The sequence below is a fragment of the Leucoraja erinacea genome, chromosome 25 (genome assembly GCF_028641065.1).
Source record: "Leucoraja erinacea ecotype New England chromosome 25, Leri_hhj_1, whole genome shotgun sequence".
In the NCBI taxonomy this organism is placed as follows: Eukaryota; Metazoa; Chordata; class Chondrichthyes; order Rajiformes; family Rajidae; genus Leucoraja; species Leucoraja erinaceus.
In genome coordinates, this window is record NC_073401.1 from 1791638 (window position 1) to 1809737 (window position 18100).

The window sequence follows — 18100 nt, forward strand, 5'->3', positions numbered from 1 at the left end:
ATGGCCATTGCCGAGAGGTCCAGCTTTTACATTACTGTGTTGAACCACTCATGGCAGATCATCACAATTTACAACTCAATCTTTCCAGCAGCAAGCATTGGAAATTGATATCAAGTATGTTAAATCCTTTAATCTTGATTAATACTATCGTTCACTTCAAAATTCCACATACGTTAATCCATCCTAGTTGAACCTCCACTTATAAAACAGGCCTCTTCTCTGTCTGTTTTTAAATCACTTCTTAAAACTCATCTCTTCCCCGTGGCCTTTGATACCCAGTAAGATGTCGACTTTATTTACTTGATTTAATTTCTTATTTTGATTGCTTTATTGCGTGGTTATTATTTTTACTTATGGTTTATGTCTTTTAATTTATTGTTGTATTTCATATGTAATTTTTGCGCTTTATGTGAGTTGTTATGTTATGTTCTGTTATGTTGTCTGTTTATGATGTCTTGTTCATTCTTCTGTACAGCACTTTGGTCAACATTGGTTGTCTTAAAGTGCTTAACAAATAAAGTTGGATTGGATTGGATTGGATAAAGTGCTAATGAATTGCTGGTTTATTCAATCTTGCTTAAACAGTTAAGTAATTATACTTGTGTGAGAAGGAACTGCAGATGCTGGTTTAAATCGAAGGTAGACACAAAATGCTGGAGTAACTCAGCAGGACAGGCAGCATCTCTGGAGAGAAGGAATGGGGGACGTTTCAGGTCAAGACCCTTCTTCAGACTGATGTCACGGGAGTGGGCGGGCCAGAGATAGAATGGAGTCAGAGACAGTAAGACATGTGGGAGAACTGGGAAGGGGGAGGGGGTGGAGAGAGAGGGAAAACAAGGGCTACTTGAAGTTAGTGATGTCAATGTTCATACCGCTGGGGTGTAAGCTACCCAAGTGAAATGTGAGGTGCTGTTCCTCCAATTTGCACTGGGCCTCGCTCTGACAATGGAGGAGGCCCAGGACAGAGAGGTCGGATTGGAAAGGGAGGGGGAGTTAAAGTGCTGAGCAACCGGGCGATCAGGTTGGTCAAGGCGGACTGAGCGGAGGTGTTCAGCGAAACAATCACCGAGCTTGCGCTTGGTCTCATTAATGTCGAGGAGTTGACACCTGGAACAGCAGATACAGTAGATGAGGTTGGAGGAGGTGCAAGTGAACCTCTGCCTCACCTGGAAAGACTGTTTGGGTCCTTGGATGGAGTCGAGGGGGGAGGTAAAGGGACAGGTGTTGCATCTCCTGCTGTTGCAGCTCCCCTTGGATTTCAACCTTGCCGTGGTCGGGGAGCTCGTGTATCTCAGTGACCCCTAGAGCTATGCCAGTGGGAGATTCGTCTCCTGTTAGGGTCTCCCATGCTGGACAGGTCGAAGGGTAGAGGCGAGACGAAGAGCGATCCACTGGTCCTCCAGGTTGGAGGTTGAGCACAGGGCTAACAACCCTGTCTCGTAAAACATATATGTTACGGAAACAGCAACTGAAGGAATCAACAAGGAGTGGAGGACCTTCATTGCTGCCTAACATGCCAGGAGGCATAATAGGCAGTAAGTAAGTAAGTGTTGTTGCAGGGGAAAGTACCTGGGGAGGGGGTGGTTTGGGTGGGAAGGGACGAGTTGACCAGGGAGTTGCGGAAGGAACGGTCTCTGCAGAAATAAAAAAACAGATGTCCTCGTTCGATTCTGACCACCCCATCCACCAAAACCCCTGTCCCACATTGACACAAATTAACTCAAACCTGCCACCATGCTGAGCTTAATCTGCAGAGAGAGAAGCAGTGTTAAAATTCCAGGTCAATAACATTTTAACAAAAAAGGCTTCGATGAAGCAACAGGTCATAAATTAGTTTTTTGTCAAGTGCATGACCTACTGAAAACTTCAAGCATTTTATCTGTTTATCCAAGGCTTCTGGCATGTGCAATACTTTAGTTTCTTGATCATCTGAGCCTTGGAGTTCAATTGGTCAGTGAAGCACTCCAGTGCATTAGTGTCATCACACACTCTTACCTGGTGTGCGACAGGTCTTTACTGATAGTTTTCAGGTCTTTGTCTTTGTATTTCAGGTTAATTCTATTTGCAGCAGGGACCTGCAGAAATAGAACAAGAATATGAAAATCTTCCCAAAATTCAGAAACATTAAGAATGATCGTTAGTTTATATTAGACAAAATTTGAAAACAAATATCTACAAATAAATTTCACAACTCTCTGCATCTCGCAGGCACCAGTCACTCCGAATGACATTCATGTTTGCCTAAATTACATTAATTATACTAAATAAAGTGCAATAATGATTACATAGAAATATGGAAACATAGTAAAATAGGTGCGGGTGTAGACTATTCAGCCCTTCGAGCCAACACTGCCATTCAATATGAGTGTTGCTGATCATCCAGAATCAGTACCCTGGTGCTGCTTTCTCCGTATATCCCTTGATTCCGTTATCCCTAAGAGCTAAATCTAACTCTCTTGAAAACATCCAGTGAAATGGCCTCCACTGCCTTCTGTGGCAGAGAATTCCACAACTGAGGAATGAACCTTGTGAGTGCAAGATCCATATGAGGGTTATCTTGAATGGAACTGTTTTGGTAATATTGACAGTAGCAGTGATTTACAGAGCCAGAAAATTACATTTTACTTCGGAGTCACGTGAGTGACTACGTGAAGAACCCGTCCAGCACGCATGCGCGACATGAGCGTTCACGCAGATGCAACAGCGACGAACGGGAGTACGGGCGCTCCCGCTACAAGCTTGAAGGAATGGACCGTTAGGTAAGTACTTACCCACAGGTTCAAACTCACAACTTTGCTCCTCTTTGTGCACCAGGGGAAACTGGAGCAAAGCAGCACGGAGGGAAACGGCCCCCGTTCGACTCCAGGGAAGGAGCGTTCCGTCAGTGGAGGGGGGAGAGGCGGCACCTGGACCGCACACGCTGCGGTCCACAGTCCGGGTACTGAGCCGATGCCCAGTCCGCTAAGAGCTGTCTGACCAACAGCAGCGGACTGGAGGGAAATTCAAAAACCGGCCGGTAATCCCTGCATACTCCGACAAGGAGACTCGCCGCCCGAGAACCGCAGAAATGCCGCCCGAAAACGGCAGGCAGCCTCTAGAGCAAAGTCGGCAACCAAACCTCGGGCTGGAGACAGACATGGAAGCTGGAACCGGCACTTCAAACTACCGCCCGAGAGCAAGTAAGTGTCTGTTCTCCAAGCCTAGAGAAAGGGCATGGAGTAAAACTCCAGCGAGACTTGCCTCGGGAGCTGGGGCAAGCACGCCAAGGGAGCATAACACTCCCGCTCCAGTACTGGCCATCTCCCTCATCAGAGGAGATCGATGGCGACCAGGGCTGGGCTGGTCAAGAAGAGGGGTCACTGGCTGAACAGCTTCGGGAGTATGCTTGAGGTACAGGATCAGGAAGAGCTTCTGGGTGTGAGATACCGCTACGTGGCTACACCACGAGTGAGATGGCCTTTCAGTCTCAACTGACGGCCAGCCTACTACCTGTCTTTCCTAAAAACCTCTCCAAGACAGGTAGTCATGAGGCGTTGGATTTCATCACGCCTCCCCAAAATTGCATTTACTCAAAGTGCCCACCGTTATTGGGGGTACATTGAGCAGGGCATTTAAAAACCCAAATATCTTAAATTGCATTTGATACCCCTGACGTCGGCTATCATTTTCGCATGCTCATTCCAGAGGGGCAGGGTAGTAAGGCAAAACACCTGACCCTACTGTTCAACACAGTATGCGACCGCAACCTCTGGAAGGAAGTCATAAAACTTGCCCTCAACCTAAAATATTCACAGGACTGTGAGAACGCCGACCTCACAACCACAGATCCTGCTATCTGGTAAATTTACAAAATCAAGTCTAAAAATTGGACGAAGTATCCAAGATATTCGGCATCAAGAGGGCAGGGCCTGGAATGAGCACCACACAAAACCAGACAGCAGTACCTCCACGCGTCCACCAGTAGGCGTCTACTTAATGGTACTGGTGAAAGCTCGGGGCCCGCATGCCAGCCCCCGTAAGCCTTTTCAGGCCAGGGTCCAGAGCGGGCCCCATGGAAAATGTGCCACCCCCCAACAACACCATCCCGACAGACAAGGAACCAGAAACCGAAGAAATGAACACACCATTAAACAACAGTGAAGGCAGATGAGTATGGTTCCTACCATCACATAAAAGGTGAAGGGTTTGTACTAACAGGGCAGAGGGGGAAATCACACCTGGGTTTGGGAACATGAAGAACTATCACACTTGGTAGTTATATACCAAAAGTATTCAAGGATAAAAATTGAATTAAGAAACTTGCCACCAGTTCAGCATCCACCCCAAAGGGGTTTACCCTCCCACTAAAAAAGAACGAGGGACTAACTAACTGGAGAAGATATACAAAGGGTCATAAAGAAGCCTAAATATGAACCTTTGGTACCAAAAAACCCAAAGATGGTGAATGTCGCACCATCATTGACTTAACCACTTGAATATTTTCACCAGGTATACACACTATGGAAACTTGTAACTGCTAACCGTGGATTTCCTAGGATACTTTATGGTAGACATTGACTTAAAAGATGCATACTATTTAGTACCCATTCATAAAAGATTTTCGGAGATACCACAATTTACCTGGATGGGGTAACTATGGCAGTATAAATTATTGACAATGGCTAAATATGAGCCAAAACTGTTTCCAGATATTCAAACCAGCCCTGACACTATTAAGGAACATATCGTCATGGCATGTCTCTATGATATTAACGACAGACAAATCCATGGAAATAGCTAAATCAGCAGCATTAGCTACTAAAACATATTTAGCCTGGGCTCTGTCATACAATCCAGATAAATCTACGTTGACACCATCCACAACTATGGACTGTCTGGTATTCAATTAACTCAATCCACTTGTCTATAACATTGCCAAAAGGAGAGTCAGTGTATGGCACAGCCTGTAACAATTAATGGTAACAATCAACCAACCATTCAACAAAGTGGCTAGAGTAATTGGGAATTAGTAGCAGCATTACCAGCTACTTAACTTGAACCTTTCCATTAGAGCTAAGGTGCTAATGTTTAAACAAAATAACCCATACCCAGAACAGGTGGTAAATGGACTAATCTGGAGTCGTCATCACTATAGACACTGGGCATAAAACCTAGTTGGAAATATTGAGTACGTTCTATGGGTAAAAGCATATTGTTCAGTAGTGCACCATTTTTGCATGTTTGTTTATAAATTAACAACATCACAGTGGTGGCATATACCAACCACATGGGCGGAATAAAATCGATATCATGTGACAATTTATTTAACAATTGGTAACCGTATGTCGTCAAACATATTTGACCATCAGCAACTTACCTACCAGGTGAGCTACATACTGTAAACAGACATATTAAACCAAAGTATTTGTTAAAATTACAAAGCAATATGGAACACCAGATATCGATTTCCTTGTATTTCAATTGAATCACCACGTACCGATACATGTCACATGAAACCAGACCTTGAGGCAGCGGCAAAGGATACATTCCCGCTGAACCACTGGGGGTGGGGAGGGGGGAGGGGGGGAAAACCCCTTTTCTACCTCATCAGTCGGGTACTACGCAAAATACAGACGGACTCTGCTTCAGGTATTTTGATAGTACCCGACTAAACCCACAGTCATGGTTCCCAGTGGTCCTCGACATGGTCATTAAAACCTTAATGATTTTTTCCAGTAGCCCAGACTTATCAACTCACCCAGTATCAGGCATAAGCCACCTATGCCATGATAAATTAAACTACTGGGTTGCAGATTTGAAAAGACCACCGCTGGGCCTGGGTTGCAGAATTGGAAGACCACTGCTGGGCCTGGGTTGTCAGACAGCACTATCGACACGATGACAGCATCCCATCGCATATCCACAAGGGAACATACTTGCCGAACATCAAGAAGTGAGAAGATACTGTTCAAATACAGGAACTACATATTCAACTACAACAAAACCTGTACTGGAGTTCCTGGCAGGTCTTCACCACAATGAAGGACTCAGCTACAGCGCCATTAATACAGCCAGAAGTGCTCTGTCAGCCTACTTAACTCAGGCACCAGGACAACAGGCCATAGGGTACCACCCACTGGTGATCAAATTTAGGAGAGGCATATTCAACTCTAATCCCCCAGACCTAGGTACACCCAAATCTGGGATGTCAGTGTGGTCCTGACGTACCTTAGGGGCTGGTCACCAGCCAGGTCCCTTACCCTGGAACAGCCTACCCTGAAGACGGTCATGCTGATGGCCTTGTCTCAGCACAAAGTCCAGTTCCTCCATCTACCATGGTTGGACAATATGGTTATAACACCAGACCGTGTCACATTTACCATTCAGGGGCTGGTCAAACAGAGCAGACCAGGAACATCAGGTCCAGTCATGGAATTACGGGCATACCCACCTGAACCACGATGAGGGATTACGTGCCCTCTGCTCCCACCCTCAATTATAGAGATCAACTGATATTTAAGTTCTCCTTTTCTTTACTATGTTTATTTCAATTATTCTGTCTTCTGTGATTCCACACCGCTGCTTTGAAGTATGTCGCGCATGCGTGCTGGACGGGTTCTTCACGTAATCCCTCATCGTAACTCCTCATAAAAAACAGATCAAACTTCGAACTGGTAAGTTCTCGTTTAATCTTACTATTAAACACTACAACCTCCAAATAGGCTGTGAACTATATAGACTATTATTGTTATTACTGTTTTGAATGTGTACCAATGTGTGCGTGTGTACATAGATATATATATATAAATATGTGTGCGTGTGTGTATTTGTGAGTGTGTATATACACACACTGAACTTTATTTCACCAGGTTAATTCCCAGGATGGCTGGACTGTCATATGTTGAAAGAATGGAGTGACTGGGCTTGTACACACTGGAATTTAGAAGGATGAGAGGGAATCTTATTGAACCATATAAAATTATTAAGGGATTGGACAGGGTAGATAGAGGATACATGTTCCCGATGTTGGGGGAGTCCAGAACCAGGGGCCACAGTTTAGTCCAGGACCAGGGGCCACAGTTTAGTCCAGGACCAGGGGCCACAGTTTAAGAATAAAGGGTAGGCCATTTAGAACGGAAATGAGGCAGAACTTTTTCACCCAGAGAGTTGTGAATCTGAGGAATTTCCTGCCTCATAAGGCAGTGGAGGCCAATTCTCTGGATGCTTTCAAGAGAGAGTTAAGGACCCGTCCCATTTATGCAACTTTTTAGGCGAGAGCAGGAGACTCTGCGCTCGCTTCATGATCGCCACATGGTCGCCACATGTTCGCTGGTGGACTCTGGTGAGTCTCCTTCATGGTCGTGAGGAGTTCCCGCATTCTGGGAACTAGTCGCGGCCTCAGTATGGTCGCTGCAAATTTTTCAACATGTTAAAAAAGGTTCTGCGACCAATAATTGGTCGCCATGGAGACAATCGATAATCCTGTAGTCGTCGGTACAGTTGTAGTGGGGTCACCATGTAGTTGTGGGTAGTCGAGGTAGTTGTAGGTGGTTTTAGTTAATCGCCTTTGCTGACTGGTCATTTTCATTGGCTCATTGGGGAAAAAAAACGTAAGCACGAGTTTTTAGAACCAAGGATAACCGACCAGTAATGTTAAATGTCTGCCGAACTTCACAGCCGTGTATCTCTGGCTTATTAAAAGTTGTCTGGCTTTTTAAAAGTGTCTCCACTCCTACTCCCCCCTTCTCCCCTCCCCCCTTCTCCACTTCTCTCCTACCCCCCTCTCCTCCTCCCCCCCACCTCTTTTAAAGGGCTTACCGTACACTGTACTAGCCATCTTAACCTTCCTGTTATCGTGGTGTGTGTCTGTATCACCTTGGCTTTGCACCGTGTGAATTTCAGACAGTGCTCCCCCCACTTTCCCTGGCCCCTGCCTTTGCGATGTGTTTGTGTGTGTGGGTTCCCCTCTGACACTCGTCATTCCAGTTCCCGGTTTTTCAGCGAATGCCGGCAACTTGACAGTCCACAGAAAAATCCGGCAAGTGGGAATGACTCTTAAAGATAGCGGAGTCAAGGGATATGGGGAGAAGGCAGGAACGGGTTACTGATTGTGGTTGATCAGCCATGATCACAGTGGATGGCGGTGCTGACTCAAAGGGCCAAGTGGCCGACTCCTGCACCTATTGTCTATTGTCTATTGTCTATTGTATTTCTCAAATATCATATTGTTTACATTGTACTATGTTTACATATTCTGTTGTGCTGCTGCAAGTAAGAATTTCACTGTCCTATCTGGGACATTTGACAATAAAACAATATCAGTGGATACCTCATGCCTTAAAATAATATGTATTTTTTTATCCATTTGTCACCAAAGTACGAGTGTGACAATGATAATGTAGCTATAGAATGATCCAGCAGCACAACAGACCCATCTGGTCCAAGCCATCCATTATGTCCATCTACACTAGTTCCATTAGCCTGCATGAGGCCCGTATCTCTATAAGCTTTTCCTATCAACGGAACTGTCCATATATCTTTTAAACGTTGCTACAATATCTGGCAGCTCGTTCTACGTAACAACCGCACTATTTGAAAATGTTGCCCTTAAAACCCATGGAAATAGATTGCCCAGAATTAAGGTCTGAAAACTCCTGAGGCCCTGCAATAAAATAGCAGCTCTGCATCATACACTGCTTTCAAATTTTCACAGTCTCAATTTCCCCAGAGCATTAAAGCCTCCACTATTTCAAATGGCTGTCCGGGAGCAGAAACAAATTTTGATATGGATTAAGCTGGTCAGCTTTGTTTAGTTTAGTTTAGTGATACAACGTGGAAACAGGCCCTTTGGAACCTTTCAGGTCTGCACCGACCAGTGATCCCTGCATATTAACACTATCCTACACACACAAGGGACAATTTACACTTATACCAAGCCAATTAATCTACAAAGCTGTATGTCATTAGAGTGTGGGAGGAAACTGGAGCACCCGGAGGAAACCCACGCGGTTACGGGGAGAATATACAAACTCTGTACAGACAAGCGCCCGTAGTCATGACGGAACCGGGGTCTATGGAGCTGTAAGGCAGCAACTCTACTGCTGCGCCACCGTGCCACACATAAATTTCACATTTCCAGTTTTCCTTGTTTTTCCCTCAAGGTTACCTTGTTCTCCTTTGGCACATTCGGTGAGCGCGAGTCCTTTGCTTCATCCGGGCGATCCTCACTGGCAGCGGTGGCCTCATCAATCACAGCCTGGGCAAAGTAGATAAACTGGAGTAAAACCTCTCAAGTACTGCAGTGAGATAATCATCACCTCAGTTCAAACAGTTACTCCGAGCTGTGCTTGCAGCGATTAGTGAGCATTGATTTCCCCCGAGCTCCATGAACCAAATCATCAGGTAAAGAAATTCTTTATCAATGTGCTTTTTATCTCCCAAAATGCCACCCTTCACTCATCACACACCACATACTCCAACACAGGGGAGAACGGGCTCCTCTCTCCACAGCTGCATAAATCTAGTTCAGGTTTTGTCCAGATAACATATTTATTCTGCGTGGTATAAACAAAATACACAAGGACATACTATTTGGGGGACATCACACGCGCTGGCCATTGGAACATTCGAGCGGTGTGGTACACATGTTGTCTGGCACTGGACTGCAATGTTGCAGAGCACAGGCTTCAAGGTCTTGCCATTTCATGTCCCCCTTGTGTCATGTCTGTCATGTGCATGTGTCTGTGCATGTGTCTGCGCATAATTGTGCATGAGTAAGTATGTGTGTATATCTGTGTGCATTTGTAAGTCTGTGTATGCGTAAGTCTCTATGGGCTTACGTCTGTGTATGCGTAAGTCTCTATGGGCTTACGTCTGTGTGTGCGTAAGTCTCTATGGGCTTACGTCTGTGTGCGCGTAAGTCTGTATGCACGGTGATTCTGGGTCTGCATTGTCGTTTTGTCCGTCCATATGTATCTTCATTAGGTGCATTGTGTAAGTGCTGTCATTGTGTTGGTGTGTGATATTGTGTGTATGTTTATTGTTGCCTGTGAGTTTTCACTGTCTGTGTGTTTATATGTTTGCTGGTTGGCACGTCTGTGTGTTGTCATTGTGTGAGTATGTGTGCACGTTAGTGTGCGTGTGTGTGCATGTTTGCGTATGTGTGTGTGCACGTTTGTGTGTGTGCGTCTGCGTTTTGGTTTCTATACATTTTGGTTTCACCATGTAGAAATTACATAGTCCCCCCCCATTTCAGGGCACCATAATGTTTGGTACACAGCAATGTCATGTAAATGAAAGTAGTCATGTTTAGTATTTTCTTGCATATCCTTCGCATGCAATGATTGCTTGAAGTCTGCGATTGGAGCCATGGAATGGTACAGTGTGGAAACAGGCTCTTCGGCCCAACTTGTCCACACCGGCCAACATGTCCCATCTACACTATTCCCACCTGCTTGCATTTGGCCCATATCCCTCTAAACCTGTCCTATCCATGTAGCTGTCTAAATGTTTCTTAAACATTGCAATAGTACCTGCCAAAATACAACACATCTCACACCTCACACTAAACTCTCTCAGCCCACTTGCTCAGTGTTTCAAGATCCTGCTGCAATATTTGACAACCACATCACCACCTACAATACCGCCCACTTAAGTGTCATCTGCAAACTTACTAATCATGTCGTGTATGATCTCATCCAAATCATTGATATTCTGTAGATGACAAACAGTAACAAGCCTAACAACAAACCCTGGGGCACATCACTAGTCACAAGTGTGTGAGAGAGAGTTGTGAAGAGGTCTGTAAATAAAGAGGGGAGGAGCAGGAACAATATTAGTGCAGAGGTGAATATTCAGAGTCACAGCATTTTCAGTTTTTATTTCAGGTTTGCAGCACACTCGGGCTTTTGAAACACTTGGGGTCACAGGGAGAATGTGCAGACTCCACACAGACAGCAGCTGAGGTCAGGAGGGAAGTGAGAATTCAGGGGAGAGCACCAGGAGATAGGGATTTCATCAGTGAATGGGGATGTTGGATTTTAGTGAGAAAAATGCATAAAGCTTTAACCCTACTTCCCATGATAGACTGATCCAGATTCAGTTTTATGGGATTCATGATGACATGGGCGTATGGATTCAGAACTGGCTTATTCATAGGACAGCATGGACAAGCGTGGGGAAGGGCCTGTTTCCATGCTTCGTGACTTTGTAGTAGAAGGTATTCATGCGGGAGGCCTGTCTACATTTATAGATCATTTGCTAGGTACATAACTATATATATGACTAGACCAAGTGCAGACCCGTTGGGTCTGTTCCCCCAACGTATGGGGGTTGGGGGGGGGGGGGGAAGGCGGCATGCAGCGTCACACACTAACTACCCCCCCCTCCCGCACTCACGCTAATGGAGGGGGGAGAGAGAGAGAGAGAGACAGAGAGAGAGACAGAGAGGGGGGGAGAGAGAGGGGGGGAGAGAGAGGGGGGAGAGAGGGGAATAGAGAGAGAGAGAGAGAGAGAGAGAGGGGGGGAGAGAGAGAGGGAGAGAGAGGGGGGGGAGAGAGGGAGGGGAAGAGAGGGGGGAGAGAGAGGGGGGAGAGGGGGGAGGGGGGGGGGGGAGAGAGGGGAGAGAGGGGAGAGAGGGGGGTAGAGGGAGCGGAGGGAGAGAGAGGGAGGGGAAGGGGAGAGAGGAGGGAGGGAGGAGAGAGCAAACAACTATTTGGGGGAGAGGAGAGAGGGGGGAGGAGATGAGTGGGGGGGAGAGGAGAGGGGGGAGGAGGGTGAGGATAGGGAGAGGAGAGGAGGGAGAGGAGATGGGGGGGAGAGGAGAGGGGGAGAGGAGAGGAGAGGGAAGGGGGAGGAGAGGGAAGGGGGGGAGAGGAGAGGGAGTGGGGGGACGGGAGGAGAGAGAGTGCCTTTTTACTTCAACCCAAACCCAAACAACTATTTGCAGGCAGTGCTTTTTTACCTCTAACCATATTTTCATTTTCAAACCAAATTAAGGGTACTCACAGTGCTGTAGACATTTGTCAGTGTCATTCAAAGCTCTGATTGAGGCACACCACTTGCAGAGACTGATTGAGGCACACTACTTTCTGGTTTTATAGTCTCTCCCCCTCCCTCCAGCAGGGGCAGCAGAGAGAATGGGGAATGTTGTAAAAACATTAATATCTCTGTCAATTTTCATCGACGGGAAAAATCCTCGGCACACACGTGGCGGAGGGGGGATCTTAGCGAGGTGGCCAAAAATGACGGCCGTAGGTGGCGGCGTACTCTTGGGAACCGCAGCACAGAAAGCCGAAACCGGTCAAGAACAGAGTTTTAGTAATATAGATGCAGAGCAGAGGTTCCAGCACAGATAGCTGCGGAACTCCAGTGGAACTCCAGTGCTGATACCTCTGCTCTGCATCATATATATAATTATGTACCTAGCAAATGATCTATAAATGTAGATGGGTTGGTTATTGCAGGTAACATGGAGGAGTTACTAGGGGTAGCTCATGAGTTAGTTGAACAGGGCTTGTTTTCTCTGGAACGTTGGTTGAAATGATAGAAATAAGGGAGGGCACCAGCAAATGGTGAATTAGAGGAGGGCACCAGCAAATGATGAATTAGGGGAGGGCACCAGTAAATGGGGAATTAGGGGAGGGCACCAGTAAATGGGGAATTAGGGGAGGGCACCAGTAAATGGGGAATACTGGAGAGTTGTGTGGGTGAGAGTGATGGTGTGTAGACAGAATTGGTGCCAGATAGCAATGAATTATCCAGTGAACGAGAAGATGGGGAATTAGGGGTGAAGTGTCACCGAGAGATAGAGAGAGAGAGAGAAACGGAGAGAGGCAGAGAGAGACAGTGACAGAGAGAGAGAGAGAGAGACAGAGAGAGACAGAGAGAGAGAGAGAGAGAGAGAGAGAGAGAGAGAGAGAGAGAGAGAGAGAGAGAGAGAGAGAGAGAGAGAGAGAAAGAAAGAGAGAGAGACAGAAACATAGAAAATAGGTGCCATTCGGCTAGCACCGCCATTCAATATAATCATGGCTGATCGTCCAAAATCAGTACCCCATTCCGGCTTTTGCCCCATATCCCTTGATTCATGGACCACCAGGTGCTGGGTGTCTTCTCTGGTGATGCTCTGCCAAGCCTGTATTGCAGACATCTTTAGCTTATGCTTGTTTTGCGGGCTAGTCCCCTTCAGTTTTCTCTTCAGCATATAAAAGGCATGCTCAATTGGATTCATATCATATCTTGGCCACTCAAGAATTGATCATTTTTTAGCTTTGAAAAACTCCTTTGTTGCTTTAGCAATATGTTTGGGATCATTGTCATGCTGTAGAATGAACCACTGGCGTTTTGAGGCATTTGTTTGAACTTGAGCAGATAAGATGTGTCTATACACTTCCTAATGCTACTACCATCAGCAGTTGAACCATCAATGAAGATAAGTGAGCCAGTACCTTCAGCAGTCATACATGCCCAGGCCATAACACCCACACCACCATGTTTCACAGATGAGGTGGTATGCTTTGGATCTTGGGCAGTTCCTTCTCTCTTCCAGACTTTGTTTTTGCCCTCAATCTGATATTAGTTAATCTTCATCTCATCTGTCCACAAGACCGTTTTCCAGAACTGTGGTTGCTCTTTTAAGTACCGTATTTCCCGGCAATGACGTCACACCTGCTTCGAAGATGCACCCCCAATTTAAGTTGCTAAATTTTGAAAAATGATGGCGGGACTGGTTTAGCCCAGTGGACGTCAACATCACGTGCGTGCCCCGCGAATGGCTGCAGTTCCCAGGTCGGCTCGCTTGCCCCAGGTCTGGCTGTTGCGCCCATGTTCCGGCGTGTGGTCCCGGCGGCCGCTCGTAGCTACTTCCCTCCCCGACCACAAAGCAGTGGCTCCGCGCACCGGAGCGCTGTAGCAGCAGTAAGTGAGTGATTTGGCTGATGCCTCTAACAATTTTATTCTTGTTTTTCAGTCTCATAATAGCATCTTTGACTTTCATTGGCACAACTTTGGTCCTCATGTTGATAAACAGCAATAAAAGTTTCCAAAAGTGATGGAAAGACTAGGTGCTGAGAGCTCTCATACCTGCATTAAGGAGCCAATTAAACACACCTGAGCAATTACAAACACCTGTGAAGCCATGTGTCGCAAACATTATGGTGCCCTGAAATGGGGGGAAATATGTATAAACACAGCTGTAATTTCTACATGGTGAAACCAAAATGTATAAAAATACCCTTTAATAAAATCCGACAATGTGCACTTTAACCATGTGATTTTTTTAATTACAAATCTCAAATTGTGGAGTACAGAGGCAAATAAATGAATGATTGTTTTTGGTTCCAAACATTATGGAGGGACTGTATGTGTGTGTGTTAGAGTCATAGAGTCATAGTCATACAGCACAGAAACAGGCCCTTCAGTACACCTGTCCATGCCAACCAAGATGCTCATTGATGCTCCAAGATGCCAACCAAGATGCTCATCCTATTTGCCCACATTTCACATTCCCTCTAAACCATTCCTACCGATCTACCTGTTCGTGTCTTTTAAATGTTGCTATTGTACTTGCCTCAACTACCACCTCTGGCAGCACATTCAATATACCTACCACCCTCTGTGTGAAAAAGATACCCCTCAGGTTCCTAGGTCCTCTGGTTCTTGATTCCACTATCCAGGGTAGAAGACTCACCCTATCTATCCCACTCATGATCTTATACACCTCTATAAGATATTAATAGAAAATAGACAACAGACAATAGGTGCAGAAGTATGCCATTTGGTCCTTCGAGCCAGCACTGCCATTCTCTATGATCATGGCTGATCATCCACAATCGGTTCCTGCCTTCTCCCCATACCCCTTGACTCTGCTATCGTTAAGAGCTCTATCTAACTCTCTCTTGAAAGCATCCAGAGAATCGGTTTCCATTGACTTCTGAGGCAGAGAATTCCACAGATTCACAACTCTGGGTGAAAAACTTGCTCTCAGGGCACCAGCAAATGGAGAATTCGAGGAGGGCACCAGTAAATGGGGAATTAGGGGAGGGTTGAGTGGGTTTGAGAGTGGTCTACCACTTAGCGATGAATTATCCAGTGAACGAGAAGATGAGTAATTAGGGGTGTGAAGTGTCACAGAGAGAGATAGAGAGAGAGTGTGTGTGTGTGTGTGTGTGGTCACAGTATGTGTGTCACTGTGTTATAGGAAAGATGTTGCCAAGCTGGAAAGGGTGCAGAGAAGATTTATGGGCCTGGAACAGCGACTGTCAGAGTTAACATTACCACACACACACACACACACACACACACACACACACACACACACACACACTTTCCACAACACACACACACACACACACACACACACACACACACACACACACACACACACACAACCACACACCACACACACACACACACACACACGAGAATTCCGCTTCCTTCACCAGGCCGTTATGCCGGTGGGGGGACAATTTTTCAGCGGGGGGGGAACGCTGTCTGAAATTCACACGGTGCAAAGCCAGGGTGATACAGACACACACCGCGATGAACAGGAAGGTTAAGACAGCTAGCACAGTGTTTGTTAAGTCCTTTAAAATGGGGGGGGGAGGGAGGAGAAGGAGTGAAAAGGACTGGCGACAACCTTTAAGAAGCCGGAAGCTGTGAAGCTCGGTGGTCATTAACATTACCAGTCGGTTATCCTTGGTTCTGAAAACTATTGCTTATGTTTTTCTTTCCCCAATGAGCCAATGAAATCCACCAGTCAGCACTGGCTACATCCTACGAGAACCTAAGAGAACCTTTGACCTCCTGGCGACCCACCTACGGCACGAGAATTCTCGTTACTCTCCATGGCGGCTTCATTCTGGTCGCTGCTAATTTTTCAGCATGTTGAAAAATCCACGTCGATATGCCCCATTATGAGGCCGCAACTAGTTCCCAGAATGCGGGAACTCCTCGCGACCATGAAGGCAACTCCCCGGCAATCACCCGCGAACATGTGATGACTGCATAGTCTCTTGCAGTCACCTAAAAAGTTGCCTAAGGGGGACAACCCATAACAATTTACGAGGATGTTGCCAGGACTAGAGGGTCTGATCTGTAGGGACAGGTTGAGTAGGCTGGGACTCTATTCCTTAGAGCACAGGAGGATGAGGGGTGATCTTATAGGGGTGTATAAAATCATGAGAGGAATAGATCGGGTAGATGCACACAGTCTCTTGCCCATAGTAGGTGAATCAAGGACCAGAGGACAAAGGTTCAAGGTGAAGGGGAAAGGATTTAATAGGAATCTGAGGGGTAACATTTTCAGACAAAGGATGGTGGGTGTATGGAACAAGCTGCCAGAGGAGGTAGTTGAGGCTGGGACTATCTCAACTTTTAACAGTTAGACAAGTACCTGGACAGGACAGGTTTGGAGGGATATGGACCAAACGTGGGCTGATGTGACTAGTGTAGCTGGGTCATGTTGGCAGATGTGGGCAAGTTGGGCCGAAGAGCCTGTTTCCATGTTGTATCACTCAAAGACTATGACTGTATGTGTGTGGTCATTGTATGACTGTATGAGTATGTGTCGTCACAGTGTGTGTGTGTGTGTGTGTGGTTGGAGTTACTTTATGACGTATGAGTGTGGTCAGTGTGTGGGTGTGGTCAGTGTGTGGGTGTGGTCACAGTGTGAGTGTGCAGTCAGTGTGAGTGTGGTCACTGTGCATGTGAGTGTGGTCACAGTATGAGTGTGTGAGCTGGCTGGTTGCTGACCTGGTGCGGTTGCCCCAGAAAGTGTGTGTGTGTGTGTGTGTGTGGTGTGTGTGTGTGTGTGTGTGTGTGAGTGTGTGTGTGTGTGTGTGTGTGTGTATGTGTGTGTGTGAATGAGTGTGTGGGTGTATGTGTGTGTGTGTGTTGTGTGAGTATGTGTGTGTGTGCGTTTGTGTGACTGTGTGTGAGTGTGGTCGCAGTGTGTGTGTTAGTGTGGTCACGGTGTGAGTGTGATCACGGTGTGAGTGTGGTCACGGTGTGTGTGTGGTCACGGTGTGAGTGTGGTCACGGTGTGAGTGTGGTCCCGGTGTGAGTGTGGTCCCGGTGTGAGTGTGGTCAGGGTGTGAGTGTGGTCCCGGTGTGAGTGCGGTCACGGTGTGAGTGTGGTCAGAGTGTGAGCCGGCTGGTTGCTGACCTGATGTAGTTGCCCCAGCGAGTGTAGGACAAGTTTCCGCGGCGCTAGCTGGAGTGGGTGCCCGATGGGCTGGTAGGGTTGCCAGCTGAGGGAGCGGTAACCTTGCTGGTTGAGTTGCCGCTGGCGCCGGCGGTAGTTGTCGCGGAATATGTGCTCCCTGCTGGGCTCGGATGGGATGTAGACGGCCAGACTCCTGGCCCGCACCTTCAGCCCCTGGGCAGCAGCAGCGAACGGCAGCGGCTTTATGGCCACGAAACTGCGCGGCTCCAACACTCTGCTGCCCGCCGGCATGGCTGCCCACAGGCCAAATAGACACGGCTACAAGTTAGTCACAGTCTCTCAAATGGTTCATGTTGTAAATTGCAACGTTCGCGTGTAGAGATCCCCACAAAAAACTACCGCTGGCGTCTGTGGAAACGCTGTATCTACGGCGAGGCATGCAAGCCCTGAATTCTGTGCCTCAGCTTTCTTTGTTTAGTTTCCTGGGTTACAGAGACACGCTGCCTCCGTCTGAACTCCATTCCCATTCAATTTCAATGGGAGAGAAGCTTTACCAAACACAAACACCTTCTAAACACAAGCGTCTCGGCCCGAAACGTCACCCATTCCTTCTCTCTAGAGAAGCTGCCTGTCCCGCGGAGTTACTCCAACATTTTGTGTCTCCGATGTAAACCAGAATCTGCTTCCCACACAAACACCTTTTTGTTTTTAAGAAGGAACTGCAGATGCTGGAAAATCGAAGGTACATAAAAATGCTGGAGAAACTCAGCGGGTGCAGCAGCATCTGTGGAGCGAAGGAAATAGGCGACATTTCGGGCCGAAACGAAACGAAACGTAACGTTGCCTATTTCCTTCACTCCATAGATGCTGCTGCACCCGCTGAGTTTCTCCAGCATTTTTGTCTACCACCTTTTTGTTTTGTTTGAACCGTTCCGGTGTGCCTGGTTTCATCCACTCAGT

The 18100-nt window shown here is 46.8% G+C and overlaps 1 protein-coding gene across 4 annotated transcripts in view; it reads right to left on the reverse strand.

Annotated features, from left to right (window-relative positions):
- Window positions 1-17780, reverse strand: part of LOC129709293 (coiled-coil domain-containing protein 60-like) — a 117326-nt gene extending 99546 nt beyond the window's left edge. For 2 of the 4 annotated variants that reach the window (XM_055655572.1, XM_055655571.1), the window contains exons 1-3: window positions 17141-17778; window positions 9146-9235; window positions 1996-2075 (exon numbers count right to left, since the gene is read on the reverse strand). In XM_055655572.1, coding sequence (XP_055511547.1) covers window positions 1996-2075; window positions 9146-9235; window positions 17141-17431 — 461 coding nt within the window. In that variant the 5' untranslated portion in view covers window positions 17432-17778. Of the gene's footprint in view, window positions 1-1995; window positions 2076-9145; window positions 9236-17140 lie in introns of all 4 variants that reach the window. The other 2 variants (XM_055655570.1, XM_055655569.1) reach the window with 2 other exon arrangements.
- Between the last annotated feature and the right edge of the window lie 320 nt (window positions 17781-18100).